At 41.6% G+C, this 9,082-nt stretch overlaps 1 protein-coding gene across 1 annotated transcript in view; it reads left to right on the top strand.

Moving 5' to 3' along the window:
* Positions 1 to 3,777, top strand: part of si:dkey-205h13.2 — a 180,047-nt gene extending 176,270 nt beyond the window's left edge. Inside the window, exons 39-40 of the mRNA XM_043675395.1 lie at positions 2,255 to 2,352; positions 3,243 to 3,777. Coding sequence (XP_043531330.1) covers positions 2,255 to 2,352; positions 3,243 to 3,421 — 277 coding nt within the window. The 3' untranslated portion in view covers positions 3,422 to 3,777. The remainder of the gene's footprint in view (positions 1 to 2,254; positions 2,353 to 3,242) is intronic.
* The last annotated feature ends 5,305 nt before the right edge of the window (positions 3,778 to 9,082 follow it).

Here is a 9,082-nt window from a genome sequence, read left to right as displayed (position 1 = left end):
CATCCAACAGCATTTATGGCAGATATAATCTGTAGTAACCCTTAAACTCTCTTTAAACTCCCACATCTGACACTGTAAAGGCCATTTTTGCTCCTTCACAATCTACACACTCAGAAAATAACACCGTCTTATTCCTCTACAAAATACTACATCCGGTTAAATGAATAGTTATGGCTCATATTTTAAGTTTAATCAAGAGACTTATCTCAAAAACATATAATCAAGAAAGAACCCACTGTACTCACTAATACAGCCTTTCTCTTGGACAGACTTAAAACAACAATTAACTTATCTGATTCTGTGTTGTGAACTTCGCCCAAACCGGTTCCTCCAAGATTAGTTGTGAAATTCACTGTTTGTTAATTTTCCCAGATGCACTCCGATGTCCAGTGACACATGAATTACTTCTCTTGTAACCAGTGATGTTAAGATTTTAATTGTGCCAATCAATGTCCAGGCACTGATAACCCAATTACCCTGTGCCTAAGCAGTATCATAGCACACCTTACCAAATGCTAAGTTTCCTTCTGTCTAACTGACCCTCTTACATGGTTGTACTATCCAACCTTGTGTGGTCCTTCTACCTTCAGATGACCTTTTTGCCAGGAACTGGTGTGCCCTGCCTTAAAACAAATGTGAGCAGTAAAAAATAACAAGTTGCTAATGAGTTTTTAAATAGCCTCAGTTTAGTAGAGAGAGAATTCCATACCCCAGTTTTTCTCCATCTCATTCTTAACAGCAGCCAGTGACAGGAATGGCATCTTGAAATTGATACAAAGAGCATAGAAAATTTACAGCTCAGGAACAGGCCCTTCGGCCCTCCAAACCCGAGCCGATCCAAATCTACTGTCTAAACCTGTCGCCCACTTCCTAAGCATCAGTATCCCTCTGCTCCCCACTAATTCATGCATCTGTCCAGACGCATCTTAAATGAATCTACCATGCCTGCCTCTACCATCTCTATTACAACACGTTCCAGATACTCACCACCCACTGTGAAAAGTACTTGCCGCATGTATCCCCTTTAAACTTTTTACCTCTCACCTCGAAAGTGTGACCTCTTGTTATTGAATCCTTCACCCTGGGAAAAACCTTATCTCTATCTACCCTGTCTATACCGTTCATGATTTTATAAACCTCAATTAGGTCCCCCTCAATCTCCTTTTTCCTAATGAAAACAAACCTAACCTACTCAACCTCTCTTCATAGCTAGCACCTTTCATACCAGGCAACATCCTTGTAAACCTTCTCTGCACCCTCTCCAAAGCGTCCACATCCTTTTGGTAATATGGTGACCAGAACTGTACACAGTATTCTAAGTGCGGCCAAACCATTGTCGTGGACAATTTTAACATGACCTGCCAGCTCTTATACTCAATAGCCCATCCGATGAAGCTAAGCATGCCATATCCCTTCTCGACCACTCTATCCATTTGTGCAGCAACCTTCATGGTACAATAGACCTGAACTCCCAGATCTCTCTGCTCATCAACTTTTCCCAAGGCTCTTCCGTTTACTGTATAATTCGGTCTAGAATTAGAACTCCCAAAATTCATCACCTCACATTTGCCTGGAATGAACGCCATCTGCCACTTCTCTGCCCAACTCTCCAGTCTATCTATATTCTCCAACAAACTTGCTGATCATACCGATAGTGCCGTCTTCTAGATCATTTATGTATATCACAAACAACAGTAGCCCCAGCACTGACCCCTGTGGAACACCACTGGTCACCTTTCTCTATTTCAAGAAACTCCCTTCAACTACTACTCTCTGTCTCCTGTTACTCAACCAGTTCTTTATCCACCTAGCTAGAACACCCTGCACACCATGTGACTTCACTTTCTCTATTAGTGTACCATGGGAAGCCTTATCAAACACTTTACTAAAGTCCGTGTCTCGGACATTAACAGCTCTTCCTTCATCTATCAACTTGGTCACTTCCTCAAATAACTCTATTAAATGGTAAGGCACGATCTGTCCCACAACTAACCATGTTGTCTATCACTTATAAGCCCATTCTTTTCTAAATATAAATAGATCTTATCCCTCAGTACCTTCTCTAGCAACTTTCCCACCACTGACGTCAGGCTCAGTGGTCTGTAATTACCTGGAATATGAGTGCCTGCACCATTTTTGGATCTTCCCTCCAATTCTGTTCTAGTTTTGGGGACCTGGAACACTCAGGCCTATTTCTCAAATACGAATAGTTTTGAAAACTGCACTAACCAGTCATTCCATTTACATTCAACAGGTGTAGCATTTCAACTGGATTTACCTGTATCAACGCAGAGCAAAGAAATGGCAGCTGTGAAGATTACAGAGTACGATTTATCTGTCCTGAATCCTTTTGTAAGTAATTAACATTTTAAATGGTGTTTTGTGTACTATATTCCAATTCATTAGTAGTATTTCTAGATGCAGTGCTGCAGCTGTATTATCCATTTACTTGATAAGTAACAGTCAAAATTTGTCACTGGGGATAATCATGCCAAATGTTCTGCAAGTTGTACTATAATCTGGATGGGTAGGGGTGTGAAATGTAACAGTGAGGCTCCTACAAATGTTAACAACCCTAAGAAGCATTGTCAACCCCCATGACTGTACAACCAAAAACCCACTACTGACTGTACAATGCCTTGTGTCCATAGCCCTATTACTTCAATCTCAGTATCTCTCAATCTAATCCTTGCTTCTATCAAGAGAGCATGGTTGCCTATTAAGAACTGCTGATCAAATTGGAACTCTTGTTTATAGCAATATCCCTTGCTGTGTTATTTTTGCTGAATGCAGCATTCTTTCTCGAGCCAAATACCGAGAATGCTGGAGAAACTCAGCAGGCCTGGCAGCATCTGTGGAGAGAGAATCTGTGGTATGATTCATCTTCAAAACTGACTTCTTCAGAACTAGACTCATTAACTTTGTTTCTTTCTCCATAGATGTTGCCCCACTTGCTAAGTTTCTTCAGCATCCTCTGTACTTGTTTCAGATTTTTAGCATCTGCAATATTTTGCTGAAATAAATTTGAAAAAACAGCACCTTGTTTTCCTGTGGAATTCTCAATTTGTGATCTCTTTGAAGGAGGAAGTGAAAAAATACTGGATTGCTTTCTTGTCGAAATTTATTACTATTTTATTTAACATTTTTTAAACAGTCAGGTTTTACCGTTTTTGAGTTTCTATCCTAAAACTGAAAGTGTTGAAGTGTTGCTACAGCACAGTCTTTGTCTTCCTTTAAACCAGGCAGCTGCAAAACCCAGTGGTTTGATCGAGATGACCCTTCCGGAAATGGGGATTATGAAGATCTTGTGAATCTTCGAAAAGAAAATGCTGGTAAAATCTGCAGTAATCCGACTGCCTGCGAAGTAGAGACAACAGAAGGTGTTCCTGCCTCACGTACTGGAGACATTGTTTCTGAGTAAATAATGATACCTGCCATCTTATATGGACATCCGGAAGACATTTGATCAGGTTCCATGCAATCGACTGTTAGCAAAAATAAAAATACATGAGGTTGGAGGCAACCTTTTTACACTAGTAGGGAATTGGTTAGAAGGTATTAGACAGTCAGTAGGGGTAATGGATATATATTCCAGTTGTTACGATATGACTACTGGTGTCCCACACTGGGACTTAGTATTTCAATTTATTTATCAGTGACTTATTTAAAGCAATAGAAATCATTTTGTTCAACACCAGGTTAGCAGGCACAATACAAAGTGTAGGTAAGGGCAGAAACTTGCAAAACGACACAACATACTAAATTAGTGGAAAGGTTATGGTAGCTGAACTTCAAAATGGAATATGTGAGCTTGTACAAACATTCAAATTAGGAGGAGTAGGCCACTTGACCCCTCGAGCCTGCTCCACCAGTCAAGAAGATCATGATTGATCTGATTACTTCATATTCCACCTCCTTTCTTATTAAGAATCTATTTAATTTTACAGTAAGAATTTTCAAAGACAATGCTTCCAATACCTTTTGAGAAAGAAAGTTCCAAAGAGCTCAACCCTCTGTGAGAAACAATTCCTCCTCATCTCTATCTTAAATAGCAACATGTTATTTTTAAACAGTGACCTCACTTTGGGCATTAACAGAAATGGTTGATCACAATATATTTTAAGTCATGAGAACAAGACAGAAACAGAAAGGTTTTCATGTCCATGTATAGACAATATTAAATTCTAGTTGCACAAATGACTTCAAAAATTCTTAACATAATTTTGAAGGGACTAAAGTAAAAGGGATGGAAGTATACTTTAGATCCATATAGCTCTGGCGAGACTGCACTATTGCATTCAGTTCTGAGCCTCACAACTCAGTAAGGATATGTTATCTGTGGAAGAACCACAGGTTCACAATCACTAGAATGGTACTGATGATTGAGAGCAGTCATTCTCAATGGAGATATATGGCCCCCTCAGGGGCCTTGGCACATTTGAAGGGGGCCACATACTGAAAACTAGAATGATTTTCTGTCCATCTACTCCATGTTTGAAAGTGGAGGGGGCCAATGGAACCTGAGAAGAGCTCATAGGGGGACCATGGCCATAAAAAAGGTTGAGAATCACTGATCTAGAGGATTGCTTATGTATATATGTTACAAGGAGTATATTTTGCTTCATTGCTCAGATCTATGAGTATAGAATTGGGACATCATTTTGAGATTGTACTGGACATTGATGAAGTGCTCCTCAAGCACTGGAACCAGTTCTGGTCGCCCCATTATGGGAAAGATATTATTAGGCTGGAGAATGTTCAGAAGAGAGTTACCAGGATATTGCCAAGAATGGAGGGCTTGAGTTACCAGGAGAGGCTGAATAGGCTAGGACTTTTTTCACTGTAGTGTAGGAAGTTGAGGGATAACCTTGTAGAGATTTATAAAATAATGTGGGCCATAGATAAGATGAATGGCCAGTGCCTTTTCCCTCGGGTGGGGGATTTCAAGACTAGGGGGCATATTTTTAATGTGAGAGGAGAAAGATTTAAAAAAGAAATGCAGATCAGTTTCTTTTTAAGAGTGGTTCGTGTGAGGAATGAACTACCAGAGGATGTGTTGGATGTGGTGCAGTTAGAATGTTTGAAAGACATTTAGATAAGTACATGAATAAATATAATGACCAATCGGAAGCAAAGCTGCAGGTTAACATCTGTGGGGGAGATTCAACTGCATTGAGAAATGATAAAAATAAAAAGAAAGGAGAACTCAGGAGAGGTTATTAAAGTCTCTAGTGTACAAAATATGACAGGGTGTTTGGAAAGGGTTAGGAATCTAACTTTAAAAAACACTGGATGAATGAATAACAATGAGAAGAGGAACGGTCAATACAGGACTGAAGATGTTGTATCTGAATGCGTGCAGTATACGAAATAAGGTAAATGAGCTTATGGCGCAGCTCGAAATTGGCAGTTGTGACGTGGTATGCATGATGGAGATGTGGCTGCAAAGGGATCAGGACTAGAAGCTAAATATCCAAGGATTTATATCCTATTGAAAAGACAGGCAGGTGGGCAGAGGAGGTAGGGTTGCCTTGTTAGTAAAAAATGGACTGGGAGATCCAGGTTGGTAGTTGATTGCAAGTAAAGGAAATTGTGGAGTGTCCATGAGATGGCTGTTTGGAGCAGTTTGTGGTGGAGCCCACTAGAGAACAGGCAATTTTGGATGTAGTGTTATGCAATGAGGCAGACTTGATAAGGATGCTCAAGGTGAAGGAACCCTAGGAGGCAGTGATCATAATATGACAGAATTTACTCTGTAATTTGAGAGGGAGAAGGTGGATTCAGATGTAATGGTATTAAAGTTGAATAAAGGCAGCTGCAGAGGGATGAGCAGACCAGAATTGAATGGGAGAGGAGCCTAGCAGAAAAAACAGTGGAATAGCAATAGCAGGAGTTTCTGGGAATAATTCGAGAGACGCAGCAAAAAATCATCCAAGAATCAAGAAACATAGTGAAGGGAGGATGAGGCAACCATGGCTGACCAGGGAACCATGGCTGACCAGGGAACCATGGCTGACCAGGCAACCATGGCTGACCAGGGAACCATGGCTGACCAGAGAACCATGGCTGACCAGGGAAGGCAGGGACAGCCTACAAGCAAAAGAGAAAGTGCACAATGTGGCAAAGGACAGGAGGAAACCAGAGGATTGAGAAGCCTGTAAAGACCAACAGAGGACAATAAAGAAATAAGGAGGGAGAAGATTAAATATGAGGGTAAGCTGGCCGGTAATATTAGGAAAGATTACAAGAATTTCTTTAGGTATATAAAGAGCAAAAGTGGACACTGGACCACTGGAAAATGATGCTGGAGAAATAGTAATGGTGAACAAAGAAATGGCTGAGGAACTGAATAAGTAGTTTGCATTAGTCTTCATAGTGGAAGGCACTAGTGATATCCCAAACATTCAAGAGAGTTGGGGGAATCAGAGATGAATACAGTTGCCATCACCAAGGAGAAGGTGCTAGAAAAACTGAAAGGTCTGAAAGTGGATAAATAACCTGGACCAGATGGGCTGCACCCTAGAGTTCTGAAGGAGATACTGAAGCGATAGTGGATGGTTTACTAGTGACCTTTCAGGTATCACTGGAGTCTCCCAGAGTACTGGCAAATCACTAATGTAGCCCCTCGGTTTATGAAGGGAGCAAAGCAAAAGGTGGGAAATTATAGGCTGATTAGCCTGAACTTATTTGCTGATAAGATTTTGGAGTCCATTGTAAAGGATAAGATTTATGAAGACTAGGAAATCAATGGTAAAAGAGGGCAAAATCAGCATGGTTTCATCAAGGGGAGGTCACGCCTGATAAGTCTGTTAGAATTCTTTGAGGAGGTAACAAACAGCTTAGACCAAGGCGAGCCCAGTGGATGTTTTCTGACTGGACCTCCAGAAGGCATTTGATAAGGTACCATGCAGGAGACAGCTGAGTAAGATAAGGGCCCATGGTATTAGAGGCAAGGTACAAGCATGAATAGAAGATTGGCTGTTTGGCAGAAATCGGAGAGAGGGGATTAAGGTGACTAGCAGTGTTCCACAGGGGTCAGTGTTAGGACCACAACTTCTTACTTTATACATTAAGGATCTGGATGAAGGAACTGAGGGCATTCTGGCTAAGATTTCAGATAATACAAAAATAGGTGAAGGGGCAGGTAGTATTGAGGAGGGAGGGTGAAGAATTGGCAGATGAAATACAAGGTGAGAAAATGTGAGGTTGTGTTGGTAGTTAGGAAGGCAAATACAATGTTGCCATTCGTCTTGAGAGGACTAGAATATAAAAACTGGGATGTACTTCTAAGGTTTTATAAGGCTCTAGTAAGACCACAGTTAGAGTATTGTGAGCAATTTTGGGCTCCATACCTCAGGGCCATTACATCTTTCCTGGAGTGGGGCAAGAGGAGGTTCACGAGAATAATCCCAGGAATGAAAGGCTTAGCATATAAGGAACATTCGAGGACTTTGTGACAATACATAATGGAGTTTAGAACAATGGGGGAGGATCTGATTGAAACTCATAGAATACTGAACAACCTGGACATTGGGAAGATGTTTCCATTGGCAAGAGAGACAAGGACACAGGGGCACAGCCTTAGAGGAAAGGGAAGACTGTTTAGAATGGAGATAAGGAGGAACGTCTTTAGCCAGAATAGTGAATTTGTGCAATTCATTACCACAGAAGGCTGTGGAAGCCAGGTCACTGAGTATATTTAAAACTGAGATAGGTTCTTCATTGCAGAGGGAATCAAAGTTATGGGCAAAAAGTGGGAAAATGAGGTTTGAAAAACCTAGCAGCCATGAATGAATTGCAGAGTAATCTCTCCTCGTGTGTCTTATGGTCTAAATGTTTGGAGGGATATGGTCTAAATGCAGGCAGGTGGGACTAGTTTAGTTCGGGATTTTGGTTAGCATGAACTGGTAGGACCGAAGAGTCTGTTTCCATGTTGTGTACTCAATGAGTAAGCGTGTATGCAGAAAACAACACAAGGATTTAAGAGCGATTTAACAGGGTAAGAGGACTAAAAGATATATTTAGGTAGTTCAGTTGAAACTGTTTCTTCTGGAGTCCAGAATGGAGGGTATAACATTTGGGTAGCATGGTGGCTCAGTGATTAGCTCTGTTGCCTCACAGCACCATGGATCTGGGTTCAATTCCACCCTTGCTGACGGTCTGTGTAGAGTTTGCACATTCTCCCCGTATCTGCATGGGTTTCCTTCAGGTACTCTGGTATCTTCCCACAGTCCAAAGATGTTCAGGTTAGGTGTATTAGCCATGGTTAATTGGTGGGGGGGGGTTAGGGATTGGGTGGAGGTTTGGTTCTGGGTGAGAGGCTCTTCAGAGTGTTGGTGCGAAATCGATGGGCCGAATGGCCTCGTTCTGCATTGGAGGGTTGAACTGAAAATTAAAATCAGAGCTAGGCAGTTCAGGGGGTAATGTCAGGAAGCACCTCTTCAGAGCAAAATGTTGCATAAATCTGGAGTTCTCACTTCCTGAAAAGCTGGTGAGGACAGATCAATTAAATATTTCAGACATAAGATTGATGAATTCCTTTTGGGGAAGGATATTACCAATTGTGAAACTAAGGCAGGAAATATAGTTAGATACAAATCAGCAATATTCTAAGTAAATGTAGTTCTGTTCGCTGGGAATTTGTGTTGCAGACGTTTCGTCCCCTGTCTAGGTGACATCCTCAGTGCTTGGGAGCCTCCTGTGAAGCGCTTTTGTGATGTTTCCTCTGGCATTTATAGTGGCCTGTCCCTGCCGCTTCCGGTTGTCAGTTCCAGTTGTCCGTTGCAGTGGCCGGTATATTGGGTCCAGGTCGATGTGCTTATTGATTAAATCTGTGGATGAGTGCCATGCCTCTAGGAATTCCCTGGCTGTTCTCTGTTTGGCTTGTCCTATAATAGTAGTGTTGTCACAAACAGAGAACAGCCAGGGAATTCCTAGAGGCATGGCACTCATCCACAGATTCAATCAATAAGCACATCGACCTGGACCCAATATACCGACCACTGCAACGGACAGCTGGAACTGACAACCGGAAGCGGCAGAAACAGAGCACTATAAATGCCGGAGGAAACATCACAGAAGC

Source organism: Chiloscyllium plagiosum, chromosome 34 (genome assembly GCF_004010195.1).
Source record: "Chiloscyllium plagiosum isolate BGI_BamShark_2017 chromosome 34, ASM401019v2, whole genome shotgun sequence".
Classification (NCBI taxonomy): domain Eukaryota; kingdom Metazoa; phylum Chordata; class Chondrichthyes; order Orectolobiformes; family Hemiscylliidae; genus Chiloscyllium; species Chiloscyllium plagiosum.
This window is presented reverse-complemented; position numbering and strand designations above follow the sequence as displayed.